At 55.2% G+C, this 19959-nt stretch overlaps 1 protein-coding gene across 3 annotated transcripts in view; it reads right to left on the bottom strand.

Moving 5' to 3' along the window:
- Positions 1–19959, bottom strand: part of PIK3C2B (phosphatidylinositol-4-phosphate 3-kinase catalytic subunit type 2 beta) — a 63654-nt gene that overhangs the window by 15289 nt on the left and 28406 nt on the right. For all 3 annotated transcript variants that reach the window (XM_032422116.1, XM_032422118.1, XM_032422117.1), the window contains 17 exons: positions 17855–17966; positions 17604–17683; positions 17189–17252; positions 15568–15714; positions 14914–14947; positions 13373–13568; positions 12217–12339; positions 8664–8831; positions 8036–8147; positions 6665–6807; positions 5194–5382; positions 3905–3998; positions 3658–3752; positions 3011–3191; positions 1698–1805; positions 1026–1118; positions 90–219 (listed from right to left, as the gene is read on the bottom strand). In XM_032422116.1, the coding sequence (XP_032278007.1) occupies positions 90–219; positions 1026–1118; positions 1698–1805; positions 3011–3191; positions 3658–3752; positions 3905–3998; positions 5194–5382; positions 6665–6807; positions 8036–8147; positions 8664–8831; positions 12217–12339; positions 13373–13568; positions 14914–14947; positions 15568–15714; positions 17189–17252; positions 17604–17683; positions 17855–17966 (2069 nt within the window). The remainder of the gene's footprint in view (positions 1–89; positions 220–1025; positions 1119–1697; positions 1806–3010; positions 3192–3657; positions 3753–3904; positions 3999–5193; positions 5383–6664; positions 6808–8035; positions 8148–8663; positions 8832–12216; positions 12340–13372; positions 13569–14913; positions 14948–15567; positions 15715–17188; positions 17253–17603; positions 17684–17854; positions 17967–19959) is intronic.

Raw genomic sequence — 19959 nt, 5'->3', positions numbered from 1 at the left:
TGCTGGGGAAGGGGAGAAGGGCAGTAAGCAAAGGGGTGCCCTCCACGCCAGCTGCCTCCTCACAGCGCCCCCCCCCATTCCCAACTGACCTCTCCCCCGGCCAGTGGAGAAGCAGCGGAAAATGACCATGCGCATGTCCAGCCCCTCTTGCACCCAGATCTTGCTCATGATGCGAATCATTTGCAGGGTTAGCATGTCCTGGCGAAGGTCGTCCCCACACTGGATGAAGAAAGTGACCAGAGCTCATCTCCATTGCCTCCCCTGGCTCCCAGATGCTACAAGAGAGCCACGTTGGCCCAAACAACGACAGGGGACTGCCCAGTTTTCCCACCTCCCATCTCGGCTCACACCAGGTCAAAGGACCAGAGGTGGGCCAGCCATCACATTTGCCCCTGAGGTGTTCCGGCTCTTTCTTCAACCCCACATCCCATCTGAACTGAATTTAGATTCCTGATTGTCAAGATTTTTTATTTAAAACTTGAGTGTTTATACCTTGGATTTGGAACTGACGCACAGCCAATATATACATTACACGGTGGCATCCATGCATCTCCTCTCCCCCGCTAGATTACATGCTCTCAGACTACGCTTTACTTCTCAGAATCATGCATGTCTTGCATCAGTTAGGATGGACCTTAGGGTTCACCTAGTCCAACCTGCACCTGTTCTCTTAATTTCCTCTTCAACACTGCTGCCGTGCGGCCAGCCTCTGCTTGAATACCCTGGGGTACAAGCAGATCGCCACTGTATCCATTCCCAGTTGGGATAGCTCTGCCTCCTAGAAAGCACTCTATCCCAACAGTGAATGCCTTGCTACACCTGCCAACATTCTGTTCCTAGCCCGCTGGGGCCACGGAGAATTAGTCTCTTTCCTTGGTCACCTGATCATCTTTCACATGTGCAAATGGTAGCATGGAGTAATAGCAAGAGACCTACCCTGGGGCTGCACCTGCCACCCTTCGACCCCCTCCTCCCCTCCCCTCTACCACCTTCATCATCACACCAGGTTTACGAAGTGTCCTCACCTTGAAGATGACACGGATGTTCTCGCCTAGTGGATCCACATTTTGGAAGGACAGCTTGAGGGGGACAGCGTTGGAGTTGAAGTAGGAACAGTCCTGCCACGGGAGAGAGGGTAGTGACAAGGGAAGGAAAATGGCCTCTGCACCGTGGGTCAAGCTGCTGCCGCCAGTCCACCTGCTCGTAGTTTCTGCCAGATTCCTCAGGAGCCCATGCTCCCTCCTTCCCCCGTGCCAGTCTGTTACAGCCTTGGCGCCGGGGCCTGCTTTCATCCCTTCAGTGCTTTGGCATATAACCTACTAGGATATGATTTCCATCGATACCTCAGTCTACTCCTCTGTAAAATGGGGCTTCCAACAGGACCAACTTCGTAAGAGTTGTGAGTGTAAGATGCAATGACTGGCCTCAAGCACTCAGAACAGTGCGGCACTCGGTGGTGACAGATGACAGCTATGGTCATTGTCACCAGCCCCCTGCGTCATCAGGGGAGACACTTACCCAGCCCCTGACCCCATTCCTCCACCTTGCACAGCTGTCAGTCAAAAGTCCATACACACTAGGTCTGGAAAGAGGCCCCGAATATGCCTCTCTTCCTCCTCTCAATAACCAGGGTGGTAGGACCTCGCCTCCACTGAGCCCTCCCTGCCCCGAGAGCCCCAAACCCACCAGTCACTCACCCTGGGCACGATGCCCTTAACCAGCAGACTAGGGCTGAGTGGCAGGCGGCAGGAGCCGATCAGGGCAAAGAACTGCCTCACCTCCTCCAGGCCCGTGCGGAGGATCCCCTGAGAGGGAGGGGAGAAGGAGAGTAGGGGTGAGGGGGTGCCCATGGGCTCTACTCAGAACCAGGCCTCTCCCAGGGGTGGTCGCCCCTGGAATGGCTGGGATGAAAACCACCATCGGAGAAGTGTGAACAACCCCCAGGAGACCATGAAGAAGGAAAACTACTCCGGCCTGGGGTGTCACGCCCGGGACAATCCATGGGCAGCAAGCCCAGACAGCTTACAGAGGTGAGGCAGATGACACCACAGTGTGAGGCAGGCCACAATGAACTGAGAGAGCAGGTGCATCTCAAGGGGGCGGTGCTGCTCAGGCCGTTGCCAAGAAAAGCCAACAATCTGGACTTTAAATTCTCCCAATTTTTTTTTAAAGATTTTATTTTTTTATTTGAGGGAGACAGCATGAATGGTGGGGGCGTGTGGGAGAGGGGCAGAGGAAGAAGCAGGCTCCCCGCTAGGCAGGGGGCCCGATGTGGGGCTTGACCCTAGGACCCTGGGACCATGACCCTGAGTCAAAGGCAAACGCTTCACCAACTGAGCCACCCAGGTGCCCCTAGATTCTCCCAATTTTTATTTATTTTTTTTTAAAAGATTTATTTATTTATTTATTTGACAGAGAGAGAGACAGAGCCAGAGAGCACAAGCAGAGGGAATGGCAGAGGGAGAGGGAGAAGCAGGCTCTGCATTGAGCAGGGAGCCCGACGCAGGGCTCGATCATGACCCGAGCCGAAGGCAGACGCCCAACCATCTGAGCCACCCAGGCGCCCCAATTCTCCCAATTTTTAAATGTTAGTAACCGGGAACACCATTGGCCTAATACAGCCGGTTGTACAAACAGTAAAGGTCTCCACTCTGGGTAACAGTAGCCCTGAGCTATGGCTCACAGCATACTGAACAAAGTAGGACTGGATTTCAGCCCACACTTGCCCTCTCTGGCTGGGTGCCCTTGGGTAGTGAACAACTTACACAAATGTGCTTAGCCTTTAAAGCAAACAGTTAAAACGGTAACACTCTGCAGGCCCACCAAAACTGTATCCAGTCTGCAGACTGTCATTTTGTGGCCTGTAGGTTAGAGACAGAGTTCCTTCCTTCCAGTCCTTAAATCAGAGACGGTCAAGTGCCATCCTGCCGTTGAGGACGTCGAAGGAATTAACGGCTGGTTACAAAAGCCCGAGACCAGAAATGGGGAGAGGCGGCTCCGCCCCGCTCACCTGCCGCGCAGATGGGGCGGCCTCTCGGACCTGCTGGGCCAGCTTGGCCAGGGTATTGACGAGCCAGCACTGGCGGTTAAACTCCTCCCTCAGCCCCTTGCCGCAGCAGCAGAGCAAGGCCGCCAGCAAGTACTGGTAACGGATGCTGAACTGAGAGTCTTTGAGGCCGTCCTTCAGGAGCCTGCAAGGCACAGGGGGGGGCGCGGTCGGGACGCTTGGGATCACCAGCAAGGGTGTGTGGAATGGCAGGGAGGGGTCAGACGCTGCTCCAGCTCCCTGGAAAACCCCTCCCAAGCCCGGGAGGGAAAAACAGACTCTGTATGCATAGCTCATACAGAGGTGTTCATCCGGATCCCAGTCTGTGCCCACTCTGCCTTTATTTAGAGCTCAAAGCCCCTCTGTGGCTCCCTTCTCCTTTCTATCTCTGCCGAGTGTAGATGGAAAGGAGGGCCAGGGATAATCCTCATTGTCCCCTGGGGACATTGTCCCCGTGGGGGCAGGGAACAGTGCTAGCTTGCAGCCACATGGTAAGTCAGCAACGTCCTGGAACCCCGACGGCTCAGCTCCCCATCCTTGCCCACCGAAGAGTAAAATACTCCTGAGCCGAGGACGCATGTCTGCCTCCCACCTCTCCACACACGGCTCACCAGAAGAAGTAGTGAGTCACTCTCAAGTCAGAGACGGCTCGTTTCAGGAGGAAGCGCACCAAGGGGCTGTCCAGGTAACACTCGTACTTCAGGGCCTGTTTAGGGGAAGGAGAAGGCTATATGGCCTGCCTGTCAGCCACACGTGCCACTATCCCACTGGGGACCCTGGGCTCTACAAGGAGAATGCACACGGACTTGGGGCCGGGGGCGGGATCCTCAGAACTGGAGGGAAGGCCGGTCCGCCCACCTGCACAAGCTGAGGCAAGTAGTCGAGGAGCTCAGCGTCCGACAGCGAGCCAATCCACTGGACGGCCATCCGTCGCACCTCCTGGTCCGGGAAGCTGCAAAACAGAGCCCAGCCCCCTGACGCCCCAGCTGCAGGCTCTGCAGCTCACTCTCACAGCTGGGCTTCAGAGACACGGCGGGAGAAAAGGCAAGGTCCCTCAGAGTCTGCCAAAGCCACTAGAAGAATCCTTAGCTCCTTGTCTGGACAGCAACCCTTAAGAATGGCCCTGTCCCCTGGTCAGAGCTGGCATGGGGCCACGGAGGAACAGGATGGGGGCCACTTCCATTCCTTGTATGAGTTAAAGAAAACTGGACAAAGTCTTCAACCCCATTCCTGAAAATCTTTTCCTCAACTCCCACTGTGCTAGAAATTCCTGTCACCGAAGAGCCCTTATGTGGATTAAAACATGATGGTACCATCCTTTAATGCAAAGCCAGCCAGGTGAAGAATAGAGAATCATGGAGTTTTATATAAGCCAGTACCCCATGGCAGAGTTTAGTTGAGCAGAGATTAGCAAAAATGTGGTGTCAAAAAGTCCCGAAGGCAAGACACATGGATCACGTACAGTTTAATTACCAAGAGCAGCAAGAAAGAAGCCAAGAATACTGGGCACCATCTGGAAAAGGCAGCCCCAGGGTCTGAAACTGGGAGGAGCATGTCCCCAGAGAACCCTTCCGAAGGAAAGAGGGAAGAGAGGACTGTTAAAGTCGAACTAAGTGGTAAGGTTTGGGTCACCCAGGGGTGTGCACTTGTCAAGACTCAGCCAACGTACAAGTAAGGCTAGGCATTTCCTGATATGTAAATTTTCCCTCAAAAGAAAAAACGAACAAGCAAACATTGAGTTCTAGTTAATGATATACATACGCTGACGTATTTAGAGGGAGGTATGATGTCTGCAACTTACACTGAAATGTATTAAAAAAATAAGATGGATATTGACGGTTGGATAGAGGGATATACACGCAAGAAAGCAAATATAGCAAATAGTTAAAATGGTTAGAATCTAGGTAGCGGGTACATGGATGTTCACTGTAAAGTTTTCGGTTTCCAAGTATGCTTGGAAAATGTTCCTAATGTCACACCGTGGGGAAAGGAGGCAAAGAAAAAGCAAAAAAGAAGCGAAGATGCCCTGAATTTCCTAGCCCACTTTACCATTTCCCCCAGGGCTGGCTCAGGCTAGCGGTGTGCAGCGCCAAGCCTTGGCTTCTGGAAGGACTCGTGGTCAAGGAAAGGTGGGTGTTACAACTCACGTGGCATGCAGGAGCCCCAGGGCATCCTGGTGATTCATGTGGGTCCACTGCTTTAGGAGAGCATAGATGTCGGGCAAGCAAGCCCACTCCCAGCTGGGGGCGCTGGCGAGCACCAGGGGGAGGGAGTTCACCTCCAAATGGCAATAGTATCGCTTCTCCCACAGGCGCTTCTTGTCAGCATCCGTGAGCCTGCGGGTGCGGGTTGCAGGAGAGGTGAGCGAGAGCACTGTCAGCCACAGGGTAGGGAACTTACTCTCCAAAAGAATGCTACACATTCTCCAGTTCAGTGCTTCCCAAACTTTGCTGCACATTACAAATACCTGGGGAGGTTTATAAAGTCCCCATGCCCGGGCCACACTGACACCAATGGAGTCAGGACGTCTGGGGAAACCAGGCAGTGGTATTTTTAAAAGATCCCCAGGTGACTGCAATGTGTGAAGCAACGTTTGGGCACCAGGGCCCAAATCTTATCTTTGATCCTGACATCTCAGGACATCTCAGACTGAGGCAGAATGCACAGGTCAAGGGCACCCAGTCTGCCACCCCTCCTGCGGATGCCCTTAGAGCACCTCTCTCAAGATGAGCCACCAGAGGGCAGTGGTCCCCACATGTCCGGGTCTGGATGGCTGAGAAGCCTCTGGGGCTTCCCGGGGCCAGCTGGAGGTTTTATAGAAGCCACAGCTAATTAAGCCTTGCCTGAGATCAGGTGTCTAATGGGAGAAGGGAGCTGAGGGGCTAATGAAGCAAGGGGTCAGCAGAGGAGTGCAGGCAGGGGGATCTGTAGTCACTCAGCTACTCTGGCTCCTTGGGTGGGATATGAAGGAGAGATGAGCCCCATCTCCCTTGCCCCCTCCAACACACACACACACACACACACACACACACACACACACACACAAGCAGGCAGGGCAGGAACCCCCATCCCACCAGCTCCTCCAACTCCCCTCCCCCTCCAATCCTGGTAAGAGAAGCAGCCCCAAGGATGACATCAGCTTGGACTTGCTTACCCTTGAGAGTTGCCAGCCTGCCCCGACACCTGATCCTTTTTGGAAAGTGACAGGGCCAGAGAAATGCAAAGGCTGTGGGTGTGGAAGGGGCAGGAGGTGGGGGCAGGGTGGTAAGGACGGGAACCAGCTGCCCCCAAGGATAGCGAGTAGTAGACAGCATATCTGGGGTGTGGGTCCTCTGGCAAGCCGAGTCTGGGCCAGGTCCCCATTGTGGGGATGGGCATTCCTAGATCCAATCAATCTCCTGACCCCAGTCTCACCACTCTGCCTAGTGTCAGCTCAGGAGAAGAAGCCTGGAGGCTGCCCCAGCAGAGCCCTCTCTCCACTGCGTCCTGCCTCCGTGGCAATGCCCACCCCATCCCATCTCTACTCCCAAAGCAGGAGGGAGGGAACCTGGAGCTGGCAGGTGAGAGGTCAGACAGACTGGGGCCTGAGCCACTCGCGGGGAAGGCCCCGGGCCTCACCAGTACAAGGACTCCTTCTGCATGATGTTCTTAAGCACCCGTTGGTCTTCCTCCCGGAGGCTGCCAAACACATAGCGGGGGCTGAACTTGTCTCCAGGGGGGCTGGTGAACTTGATGTCGAAGGCTGAGGTGGGGAAGTCGATCTGGGGGATAGCGTCAGAGAAGTGGGGAGAGAGGACAGGCAGGTGAGTGAGTGAGAAGGTGAGCCGCCACCTTCCCGGCTCTCCAGCACCTCTGTCTCAGGCCGGAGGTCCTGCCTTCTTCCCTCCCTTCCTTCCCTGCAGATTGCTTGTAAAATACCCCTGTTGGACTTGGTGGGAACTTGGGACTCTGGGGAAAGCCCCTTCCAATTGTCACTTCCAGCAAAAAATGAGAAGGAAACAGAGAGAGTGAGAGAAGAATGGGCAAGTGAGAAAGAGGTTGGGGGGAGATGTAGCCAGGTGGGGGGGGGGGCCGGCCCCAGGCCAGAACTTTGAACAGAAGTGTCACCAGGCTGAGCCACCGGGAACCTCCAAGCTGAGGCCAGGGAGCCTTCAAGGGTGGCCCTGGAAGGCACTGCTGCCTGATGGGAAGTGGGACCACATGCCAGGTGAGGGCCCTACCGACTCTCAACCCTGTGGCCCCGGGTCCCCTTGCTCTATGATCTTCATCCTATGAAGTCGGGTATCAGAGCGGAGTGGGTCCTATGTTCCCTCAATCAACAAATGTTTATTGAACCCTGATACGTTGCCAAGCAATGTTCTAGGTCCTGGGCATTGAGTCTGGTTAATTAAGAAAGACAAAAACGCCTGCCTCTGGAGCTTTCATTCTGTATCATTCTATTTCATGCTATGTCCACTTTGATATTCCAGATTCCATTCCAAAGCATCTCATGATCATAAGAAAGGGGAGCCAGAAAGCAGTAACTAGACCTTGGGCTTGACCAGCTCCTCCTCTCCCCAGAGGGTGGGTCCACTCCGGGAGCGACTGGGTGGCTGGCGGCACCGGGGGTTTCCCCTCAGGCCCCAAGAGGGGACAGCTCAAATTTTATCAGACTCAGTAATACATGGGCTCAATACAAAGGATTCCAAGTTGCTGAGCCCAGAGCGGGGGGGCAGAGGGGGGGTGCAGGTGCTCAGGCCCTGCCTTCGGCCTCCTTGAAATCAAAGTTAACCCCCAGGAGATGGCACACAGATTCCACAGAACTCACCCTCCCACCCCGGGTCCAACCAAATTCACCCGTTTGCTTCCATCACATCAGGGCCCTGTGCCCAACGTGTCAGCAATTTCTCTTACTTCCTAGCCCAAACCTTCAGGCAGAAAACTCGGAGCTGGCTCTTGGGCAGTCCTGAGCAGCGGGTAGGAGGGAGGGTCCTGGGGCTGGGGTCTCACCTGCAGGATGACGCTATCTGGCTGGTGGAAATTAGGTGCGCTCCAACGGGCACTGGGGTTTTCCTGTGTTGCTGGCCATAAGCCCAGAAGCTTCCGACCACAGGTCAGGACTCTAAGGAGAATGGAGGGGAGGGGAATGAGCCAACAAACACAATGGTTTTCCTCCTGCTCCCCCATCCAAAAATCTGCCTTTGAAGCCACCACCCAACTCTGTCATTCTTCTCTTAGATCACAGGCTCTTCCTTCTTCCAGGTCCTATAAAAGCACACCCCCTCCAGGAAGCCTCTGGATGACCTGGTGGTGGGGATGCCCCATGAGGCAGAGAGGTGGACTAGATGACCTCTAAGGCCCTTCCAGTGACAGGGCCAGATGACGTTACCCAAGCTCTCTGTTTCCACGCAGGCACACACCGCCCCCAGCCCCATCCTGCCCAGAAGCTCTTGGTTACATCAACTGTCCTGGTCTCTACTCCTGTGCCTTGGTCCCCCAGCTAGGGCCCTCTGGACTCTGTGGGTGAGCCCCACATGGCCAACTGTCCCAAGGGGCACTGGCCAGCGCAGCACCAGGCCCCTCTATCCCCCTCCTTCCCTTCCAAGGCCAAGAAGCCACTGGCATGGGAACCACGTACTGCCTGAAGTTGAAGAGTGGGGTAGTGACCCAGCCCAGGGCTTCCGGCAAACGCCGCTGCTTATTGGCCTCTGAGGAGCTCCCAGGCAAGGGGACGGGCAGGGCGTAGAGCGTGGCACACAGCAGGGTCTCCCGGGGCAGCCGGTTCACCTGCACCGGGAAGCAGATCCTGGGGAGGACAGGAGACCAAGTCAGGAGGTGCCACCCTTGTGGCGTCAAGGGACAGTGGCCCAGGAAGCCGAGCGGAGGCTGAGAACTCGACCTGCCTCTCGGGATATCAGATGTGCTCCCTGGGGAAGCCTGGAACCAGGACAGGTCCCAAACGGTAGGCGCAACCTCCACTGGATGCGCCCAGAAGCACACTGTGCTGTCTTTGCAGCCTCTCAGTACGGTGTGCCTAATACCCCGATTTGGAGGCCACCTGCGGCGACCAGACAGAACTTGGGTAGCCAGAGCCATCTCAGAGTTCAGATGACTACAGGTCCCATAGTGAAGCCACGCGCCCCCTGTTTCAGGATTTCTGCAGAGGGTCACCAAGAAGCTGCTCCTCTTGACAATCCTCATCCCTCCCCCACTTCCCAGGCTGAAAAAGCAAGGAGGAAGCCGCAGCAGGGTGTTCTTTGCCCTCAGGCCACCCTCCCCCAATAGTCCTCCCACTGTCTGTCCTCTCCTGTCCCCTTCTTCTCTCAACCCCCAGGGCACAACATGGTCTGTTCTCACCCCAAAAACATTTTCAAAACCAAAGGGTTAAAGAGAAGGGGCTTCCCAAAGTCCCCGGGGGGAGAGCAAGCAAACTGGCCAGCGATGATAAGAACTGAGACACGTAAGCCTTGCCACTGCCCCAGTCCAGATGTGTTCTCCGGGGGCTCCTCTGCCCAGATCACGCCCAGCCACTCCCTCCAAGTTCAGGAAAAGGAGCTGGGGTGGGGTGAGGGAAAGAGAGGAGGGGAGCTGTGGAAAGAGAGGGAGGACCCACATTACCTTTTGGGGAAGCTGTCCCTGGGCCAAAGTCCACACTGTCACGCCCTCCTGGCCAGCCCAGGGCAGTTTCTACGTCAGAGGGCACAGAGGCAGGGCGGCCACCCCCAAGGTTCCGAGGGGCCCCCCGATCAAGCAGCCTCCCTCCACTGCTGCCCCTCACTCCTGCGGGAAAGTCTCCACCTAAGTGAGGCACTCCCTCCCACCCGCCAGAGACTGGCAGAGCCCTGCTGTCCCAGCTGCCTGTACCCTGGGGGCCCACGGCTATAATTAGGGCCCCTCCAGCAGCCAGCAGACATGCGAGGCCCGGGCTTGGCTAGTGGATGGCAGAGCGCGGCCGCTGGGCCTATTTTGAGAGTGAGCTGATCCCGGTACTGCGGCGGCAGGACAGTCAGCTGACCCCACAGCAAAGTGGAGAGGGGGCTGGTGCTGACCCCTCTCTTGTCAGCCCAGAAGAGGCTTCTGGCTGTGCATCCGGAGGCAAAGAGAATAGGAAGCCACAACCCTTAGAACCAGCCAGGATCCCCTTCTCCTCAGTCCTCGAGTCCATCTAGCATTCCAAAACCTCTCCCACAGACCATCATCCGGGGTCCGTCAGGATAACCAGTATACTGACTGCAGCCTGAACCTCCTCCCTGCCTGCAAAACCCCTCTCCTTCCCTCTGCAGCCATTCCTCAACGTCACATCACAAGGGCCACCTCCTCCAGGAAGGACTCCTGGGATGTGCCGGTTCCAGTCCTGGTTTTGCTACTCGCAACCTCAGAACAGTGCACACCTCGACCCTGGGTTCCTCCTCAGTGGAGAGCGGAACACAGCTTCACTTGTGTGATGTGTGTACACATTGTGTGCTTTTTGCTACGGAACACTGAGGCTTCTGCACTGGAACTGGGCTATGCAAATAGGATTTGCATGCACAAATATCTCCGTGTACCAGTCACTGTGTCAGTCACTTGGAACAGGGAAACCGGAACTGAGAAGGCTCCCCCAGCTAAAAAGATGACAAGGATGAAGAAGAAAGCATTTCTCACATGCCGGCTATGTGCCATGCACTTTACTTGCAACGTCCCAGAAGTTCTCACACGGCCCTACAAGTGAGGCCCTATTACTTCCCAAGGTTCCACCTACAGTTAGGGTGAGTGCGCCCAAGCCCGTGCTCTGAACCCTACACTGTAGCGTCTTCTCCCACATGCCATGATCCTGGCCATGAAGGTGCCACGAGCCTCTGTGGGGCATGGGGATGGGGAGCACGGAGAGGAAATCTCCACAGGCTCTAGGCAGGGACCAGCCCTTTAGGATTCGAGGCTGAATCTAAGACAGGGAGTGGAAGGAGACCCACAGAGCAGGCAGGCCGAGGTAGGGCAGGCCAGGCCAGGCCAGGCTCTATGCCGCTGAGACTCTATGGGAAGAGAGGCTCGGGCCAATGTTGTGGGGTCTGCCCGGGTTGGAGCACTGGATAGCACGACCCCCTTGGCAGCGGTAGTCATCGAGGACCGCGGGGCGGAAGGTGATGGTGAAACTCCAAAGCCATTGGAGGCAGCCATCCCCTGCCTCCAAAGAGTCTCTCCCGCCCCAGTGGTTGTTTGATGAAAGCTTTATGTACTGCTTTATTACTCTGTAACTTACACAGGCGTGAAGACAGGAGAAGGGCCTGCCTTCCCAGCTGTCCGTCTGTTAAATACCCCACCTCTCGCAGTGTCTGCACAGACTCTGCCTCGGCCTATTTTGGCAACCTTGGCCTCCCCGAGGACCCTGTTCGGCCTCTAATCTGCACTCCAAATATTGAAGTTCCAGTTCTGCTCTGCAAATAAGGACTCAGACACAGCCAGTCTGGGGAAGTGAAGCTGGGGGCAGCAAACAAGGGGCTTTCTGGCAGTCTGGAGGAAGGGCAGGGCGCAGCACAGAAAGGGCACAGGGCGGGCACACACCTGCAGGGCCTCCCCCCGACACGTGCTTGCCTCCATTTCCCTCCTGCCCTGCCTGGCAGACGCCTACTTTCCCGACAGCAAACGCTGGTAATAAATGCACTTGTGGTTTCATACTTATATTTATACTCTATCTCATTTCAATGCCACAATGGCCTCTGAATTAAACAATTGGCCCCACTTTACAGTTTGAGGCACAGAGAGGCCAAAGAGAATGTAGGACTAGAGACAGAGCTAGAAAGAGAGGCTTATTCCTGTGGCTCCCAGCCCACTCTTCTTTCCTCTGGACAACCTGCCCTTTCCCTCCTAGAAGGAAAAAAGCACAACCCCTCTCCGTATTAGATGGAAACTTTGGGAAGAAGGGAGAGGATGAGAATCCCTCAAACTAGTTAAACCTTAAAAGGAGACAAGATCAAGACGATGAATTATTATGAAAGCCAACCACTAGCTTTTATACGATCCTTTACGGTTTACAGAGAGAGCCTTTGTGCATTAGAAATGGTACTTGACCCCATCTAAGGGTTAAGGAAACGGAGACTCAAGAGGCTGAGGGTTTGTGTAGGTAGGGTTCGTGGTGGGGCCTGGTTTACTGCAGGTGTGGGCCCCTCTGCGGGGTCTGCAGGGGCGGCCCGGGGCCCAGGGGGAGGGCTTACTGCTGGTCCCAGATGATGAGGTGGAAGAGGTACTTGGAAAAGTGAGCCCTTCGGGTGTACAAGGAGCTGCATAGTTCCTTCCCGCCATGGCTGAGGGAGCAGGAGAGGTAGAAATCTTCATAGCTGCAACAGAAAGAGAAGGAGGAGGCTCAGCTTCCAAACCCCATCACAGTCACCCAGCCTATGCCAAGCTCCATTTCTCCTGTGAGGACTCCTCCCTGTTCCCTGGGGGCTAGAGCATGGGGTCACGGGACACAAAAGTCAAATTGGATTTGAGAAAGCTTCAGGAGAAGCAACTGGATCTGGATCCCTCCGCCCACCTTCAGGCTCCATGCTGGGCCCACGGTTTTCCTCCCTTTATTGGGGACCAGCCCGTGCAGCCGCCTCCTTACAGTTGGTGGGTGTCTGTGTGTGCATGCACAAGCGACAAGGGTGGGGGGGGATGAAATCGACATATGCCGACGTGAATGCCAACACATGGGGGTCCCTGTGGCTCGTGACAGGTGCCTGACAGAAGAGGTCAGAGAAGGCCCTGGTTTCCCAGGCTGCCTCCTTTGTTCTCCGCCAATCGCCCAGAGGAATACATTAAGTGAGGAACAAAGAGAGAGGGGGAAGGGGGGGGGGGTCCGGAAAGGAGGGAGGTGGAGCCAAATGCCTTTTCCCCCAGGCCCTGGATGCCAGGGACCAGGCGGAGGAGCTGAGGATTACCAAATGAAGGCTTCCCCTCCACCCACCCGTGCAGGCCTAGGGAACTCCCGACAAAGGGTCATCTCCCACCTCCCCACCCCCTCCCATTGTGCATCTGCAGGGAAGTGCAGTCATTGGCCTTGGGGCAGGCACTGAATCTGGGAAGCCGCCATCTGTCGCAGTGTCTCCATCAGCTGGCCTGGGACGGGTGGGGGGCAGGGATGCCGATGCAACCAGCTCTGAGAGGGCCTGGCAGGATGTGACCACTGCAGCCTCCTCTCCGATCCCAGGGGACCTCCTGCCTCTCCTTGGGATGTCCCTGCCCACAGTCCCCCACCATCAGGCCCTTGGTGCACCACAATGCCTCAGACCGTCCACTCAGGACAGTGGGGTTGCACGCAGACAGGGAGAAGCCATCTGAAAGTCAAACTCCGCTCGCTCCCTGGAGGACATTCAGCCCTGGGCTCACCTGGTAGCCCAGGTGATGGGGATGCGGTGGGTGGCATAGACAGTGAAGGCCAGGGGCCCAGAGAAATGGCAGGCCTCCTGGACCAGATCGTGCTTGCGGCTCCCGTGCACGGCCGTCTGGAAGTCCGCATCGAACGTGCTGCAGTACAGCTCCACCAGGTCCAAGATGGCGGCTGTCAGAGCTTCCACAACCTTCTCTGTGAAAGGAACGGGTCAGAAGGAAAGGTCACGAGGCCTCAGCGTGCCCCAACCTGTTGCCATGGCACTGGGGAGGATGGTGTACCCCAGGGCAGTAGTCCCCAAATGCCGGTCGGTTTCCAACAGCCACGACAAGGTTCACCCAGCCGTGGTGAAATGAGGGGAAAAAAGCAGAATCATGTCATGAGCTTCTCACAAAATGATACTCAATTTTATTATTACCTTTTTAAATATCAGTGTCTCCTTAGTTTTGTTTTTTAAAGACTTTATTTATTTGAGAGAGAAAGAGAGCGTGAGAGAGAGAGAGAGCGCGAGCGCACAAGCATGGGGGAGGGGGAGAGGGAGAAGCAGGCTCCCTGCTGAGCAGGGAGCCCAATGCGGGGCTTGATCCCTGGGACCATGACCTGAGCTGTAGGCAGATGCTTCACCGACTGAGGCACCCAGGCGCCCAACACTCAATTTTAAACATTCTCCTTATTTTTACATAGGGCTACTTATTTTGTGTTAAATGTCTTTTCTTTTGGGAAATAGTGGGAAATAATCATTAAATGATCATTTAAAAGTCATTGCTTGACAAAAGAAAAGCAGACAATTTCTATGTTGGTCCTTAAAATAAATGCTTTGTTCAGGGTGCCTGGGTGGCTCAGTCGGTTAAGCATCTGCCTTCAGCTCAGGTCATGATACCAGGGTCCTAGGATCGAGCCCCGCATCAGGCTCCTCAGCAGAGAGCCTGCTTCTCCCTCTCCCTCTGCCTCCCGCTCCCCCTGCTTGTGCTCTCTCTCTCTCTCAAATAAATAAATAATCTTTAAAATAAAATAAAATGAAATAAAATAATGCATTGTGGGGCAGGTTATTAATTCATGGAATCCAAAAGACTGGGAATCACTGACCAAGAATCCCAGAGAGCAAAGTTCTGCTTGAAAGACTCACTCCTAGTGAAAAATTCTTTATCACCTTCTCCCCAGGCCCATTCTGAGTTGGAAATACAGGCGTCATGAGCCTCCTGAAGAATAATGACAGCCCTACCCTAGTAAGAGTTTTCTCATCTGGAGCCCAGGGCTAATTTTGCCTCACCACCCCCAGCCTCCCACGTATACCGCCTCATCACCATCTCCCAGGGACACCACAGGAATAACTAGTAAAAATAATGAGAAAACATTTTGTGGAAAGAAATGTGCTCTCCAGCTGGAAAACACACACACACACACACACACACACACACACACACACACACACAGGCAGACCTGGACCCATAAATCAAAGGGCCAGGGAGAAAAAGGAATCTGGGCAGAGACCTATTTTCAGCTGCCCCCGCTGAATAAAGACAGAGAGGAGTTCCCTTACCTCGGTTTTCCCTCACAGCCAAGACAGTGGGATCCTATTGGGGGAAAAGGAGAGGGAGGGGAGCTTCAGGGCTGTGGCCTTTTTTGGCATAGCTGGAAGACGGGCTTTCCACAGCTGTGCTCATCTGGACCAGACTGGCCTGAAATGTGAGGCGCAGAGAGAGAATCCCCAGGGAAGACCGCGTCACGGTTTGTACCAGAGCCACATGATGGACAGAGGGAGCCAGACCAAGGTTAAAGTCGTGTCCACCCAAATGAGACACTCCCACCCTCGGGCCACTCCAGCCCAGGTCACGGTGGCTACCTTGCTGGCCCTGTGTGTTCAGCATGCGGCCCCCACTGTGGAGTCACGGAGCCCCTGGCTCAGGGGAGGGTTTGGTTTTGCACCCTGATGGGTATGCAAAGCGCCAGGCAATGCCTCGGTGATGATGAATAAAGCCTTTGCCAGCCCGGGTTCCTCGCAATCAGTGCCGGGGCGGACCCTCAACTGCCCTCATCCTCAGGAAGAGGGGACACAAGAACTCTTGTGGTAAATTCCAAACTTGCAAGATGGAGGTAGAGAGAGGACCTTTTGAGTAAGTGGGCACCTCGTCACCCAGCTACCTGTGACTACTGTCCTCCTCCTCCCCCACATTAGCGCTCTGAGCCCCGTTACCTTCTGAATTTTCGGCTGCATGCGGGAGGGGCAGGGGGGCAGCTGGTTGAGGGCGCTGGTGATCTCAGGGGTCTCCACGGCGGCTAGGGCGTTGCAGATGGCTTTGACGGACTGGACCACCCTGTCGGCCTTCAGTGGGAAATCCCCCTATGGGAGGCGGCACAGCGAGGCTGGCAGGCGAGCACTCTCAGCCCCCAGCACCCACACTATTGAAGGAACGGGTTGTGGGGAGTAGGGCTTCATGACCCTCAGGAGTAAGAGTGGACTCCCATGCTTGATTTTCAAACATCCAGCATTAGCAAACAATCGCTCCTCTTGAATTAGATGAGCCATGCCCAGGCTTCTAGGTCTTTCGGCCATCCTCCCTGAACCTCCTCTGATTCCCAGACTCCCTCTGGAAGCTACTGTACAAACACATAACACACACACATCCCCCAGAGACATGCAGTTTTAATAAAACCAATCCATAGGGAATAGCAAGGAAGCTAGAGACCATATTCAGGCCCCTTTGCCCAGGCCGCCTTACGACTCTTATTGTCACCTAGACCTTCCAGGAGGATGCCATCTCGGCACCACAGGCAGGCCACACCCATGCGTTCTCCTCCGCACTTGGCCTCCTGCAGTTTTCTCACTCGGAGTCACCTCACCTGTCCTGTCCTGATTACCTACGGAAGTTCAAATCATGGACCGGCGAACACCCAGCTCCTTCTCACAGCCCCCTGGCCAGTCTTCTTATCCCTCTCCAAGAGCCCGTGATGAACTCATAACCACCCTGTTCTGTCTACTAACAGCCTTGTGTTACTATCCTGTCTTGCTAGCAGGAACACACACTCCCTGAAGGCTAAGACAATCTTTATGCTTCTCTACCCACAGCAGCCACTGACGTAGAGCCAGACTCGTACACAAAAGGTGCTCAGAGACCTTCCCGCTCATCCCGGTAAACGTGGGCATGGAGGAGAGGCTGCCGGAGAAGGGATTCCGGTGGTGGGTGGAGGACTGAGCTACACATAATGCTCAACTCCGCCAAAGGCAAGAGTCCATGACCACTGTGCACTGGAACCATGAGATAGGGATTAGTTTTGAAGACCGCTGTCCTTTTTTTTTAAAATCTTCATGACATTTGGGGCAAATGTTTATTCGCATGGTTTCGCGGCTTAAAACTCCATGAGAATCCAAGTGAGGAGAGTCCCGGCCCTTGCCTACCTCTGGGACCCTTCACCTCCTGACGGTTTCCTACCTGTGACTCCAGCACATCAGAGCGTCTCAAATCAGAGGTTCCTGGGCATTGCTCATAGGATGCACACTCTGGTGCACATTCAAGTACAGCAGCCGGGGGGACACCTCTATGTCCCTTAGCTTTGGAGACGCCCTACTCTGGAGACAGGGATCAGGGCATGGTTCTTGACCTGCTTCCACAGAGGAGCAGAACTCCTCTTGCCAACTGCCCAACAGCCAGCAGCCTTGGTTTGCCCATGGGCTAGGGGAATGGGAAGAAGTGCTCTGCTGATAGATCTTCAGTGTCTACTCCAGATCCCTTTAGGGCTGGCTGATCCCAGCACGACTTTGGGGAAGCAGGGGAGGAGCTCTGGGCGGCTGGGCCAGCCCCACAATGGATACTCACATCAGCCAGCAGGAAAGCATCCACTTCATTATGGTATGTGTCGAACAGAAGATCCAGGGCCTGCCTGGGGAGTTGGGGACAGGGAAAAGTCATAGGAGAGGTCAGGACAGACCCAAGGTACTGGGAGACCCACTCTCTCCCTCCTTCCCCACAGCTCAGGATTCAGGCTCTAGTTTAAAGGGGTTCCCACTCTTTCTATAGGTTCACCACCCCTCACCTGGAGAATGATGGCAAAGTACTAGAGGGAAGAGATGTAACACACCCTAGAGTGGGGATCTTCTCCTAGAATACTCTTGGGTCTCATCCCAGACACCTGTAAGAACCCCTGGCACTGGCAGAAAGGCAAGCAAGTTATCCGTTGGGGTCCCCTCCCAGTTCCTGTTTGGCCCACATCCAAGATGGCACCCACGCTCACCTGCTGATGGTCTGTTTGACTGGCCTCTCTTGCAGATGGACGAGGTAGTTCAAGGTGGAGGGGCTCTGGTCATCATTCACCTGTGTAAGAAGCGTCCTATTCAGAGAGGAGCGGTACCTTTATCATAACCCAGCGCTCCTACCCTACTCCCACTGAATGTGCTCCGTATCACCTTCTACCCACCCCACCTCCCCATCCCTGTGCAGCCATCCACTACCCCCCCGCCCCGCCCCGCCCCGCCCCGCACGAACCGTCCGGGCCAGGTCACTGCGTACAGCTTTCTGCTCCATCAGCTGTAGCCGAATGTCGATGTCGAACTTGCGGCAATATTGAATGTACTCGTGGCTGCCCAGGGCATGCTTGCTGGTGGAACAGGGGGACAAGACCATTAACACCCGGGCACTCAGTGGGAAGGGAGATGTATACCTTAACCTTGGGGAGAGAGAAATAAGAGGAAGCGGGCAGTGAAGCGGGGGACTACCTGGGCTCCTGGAAAATGTCCTTGTAGAGCTCAGGGAAAAAAACAGAAGTCTGTCTAAAGAAAAGCCACCTAATACACGTAACCTTGTTCTGTATAAACGCTGACTTTCCTAGGCATTTATTATCTGTATCATCATCACCGATTGCTCCAGGGGTGGGCCTTCTGGAGGGAGTGGGGTACAGAGACTTCTCGGGGGAGGGCGGTGATTAAACCCCATTCTCTCAGCTTTGGTATACAGGAACTTTGGAAGTCACCTGTGCTCCAGCTAGGGAATGGAGCTCACTGAGCGACACTCTCCCCACCCTGTGGTGCTCAGTCTCCCACCCCCTTACCATCGGCGACTGGGGTGCTGAGGCCAACCAAATAAACCCACCAAGATTCTAGGTCTGTTATTCCCGAGCCCCAAAAAATCTCTTCACCCCTTCATCCGTGGGTCCTGTCCGACTGTGAATGACAACACACATCTCTACAGACTTCCTGACCAACACCCACCTGCAGGCCATTCACTGCTTGAGTGACAACACAGGAGACCCTGTTGACCCAAGTCTCAGAGGAGGCCTCGGGAGTCCCTCTGTTACCCAGCCTTTTCCTCCCTCCCAAATCACATCATAATCAGAAAGGAAACCCAGCAGAAGGGGCAGAGGGAGTCTGTCCTGCAGACCAGCACTGCAGGCCTGGGCCGGGTCCCAGCAGCTGGGTAACAGAAGCCGGAAAGGGACTTCCTTCCTCGGCAGAGCTGGGAATCTAGGCCAGAAATGGAGGGGAGAGGAGAGGAGCAAAGGGGAGGAGTCTGTGCAGCAACCCAAACGGTGGCGGCCTGAGACCGGTCTGGGTCCAGCTGGGACTGAAGGGGTTCTCCACATCCTGAGGGGCCAAGCCTCAGATCTAGGCCCCAACCTGCCAAGGCTGAGCCGGAGCTAAACCCTAGGGGTGGAGAGGCTGGGCAAGGGGAGTCTGGTGGGAGTGCCCCAGGAGGAAGGAAGAGTGTGGTAGGGGTGGGGGAGGCAGCAGGAAACCAGCCCTCCCCTGGGACCGTCTCAAGGTTCTTATCTGAGAGCAGCCTGCATCCTGGACCTACCACGCCCCCTCAGCATCAGCCCCTGCTCAGCCAGGGTAGGAAACCACAGGGCTTCCTTGGGAGCCAGCAGCTTTCTGGAACCCCCAGAGGGTCTGTCCACCCCCACCCAAGGCAGCTGTCTGGTACTCAGGGGTCCAGGCTTTTCTGCTGGGTGGGAGGGAAGAGAAGAGCCTCCGTGGAAGAGGGGAGCTTCGGGACCATGAATCATGGACACTGGGGTCCCCTGGGGACTTAATTGACCTTCTCTGTGGAAGGCCTTCCTCTGTGTGCATTCAGCTTAGAGTGGGAGGGGCATGACCCTAGGGCCACTGATCCGGTTGCACCTCACACTGAACACTCCAGTGAGATCTTCGCAGGAAGTCAGAACCTGATAGCCTGTCTACCATCTTTGGCCCTGGGGGCTCAAGGACTATGAGAGTATCCAGCTGATCTGGATCCCCATGCTCTCTTCCCTTTGGGCTGGTCCTTCCCTGCTCATTGGGTCATTCTTACATGCAGTCCTTACTACGTTTTAGGGAAGAAACTGAGGATCAGGGTTTTACAACTAGTAAGTGGCAAGCTAGAACCCAAACCAGCCATACTGGTGTGATCCATTACGCCCCTTGTTCCCTTACAACAGTGCCTGGAGTGCTCTCTGCCAGGAGACCCTGAGTCTAGGACCCCTTCTTACGCCTCTTCGGAAGGTGAGTACACATTGAACACACTTGAACAGTGCTCCTGGGGCGGTGCCACTCAGGGCCCTGCCCTTCCTTTCCCCAGGGTGAAAGAAACCAGTCAAGAACTGCTCTGGCCATTGG

Source organism: Phoca vitulina, unplaced genomic scaffold (assembly GCF_004348235.1).
Source record: "Phoca vitulina isolate PV1807 unplaced genomic scaffold, GSC_HSeal_1.0 scaffold26, whole genome shotgun sequence".
NCBI lineage: Eukaryota > Metazoa > Chordata > Mammalia > Carnivora > Phocidae > Phoca > Phoca vitulina.
The sequence above is the reverse complement of the archived record's forward strand: the minus strand, read 5'-3'. Positions and strand labels throughout refer to the sequence as shown.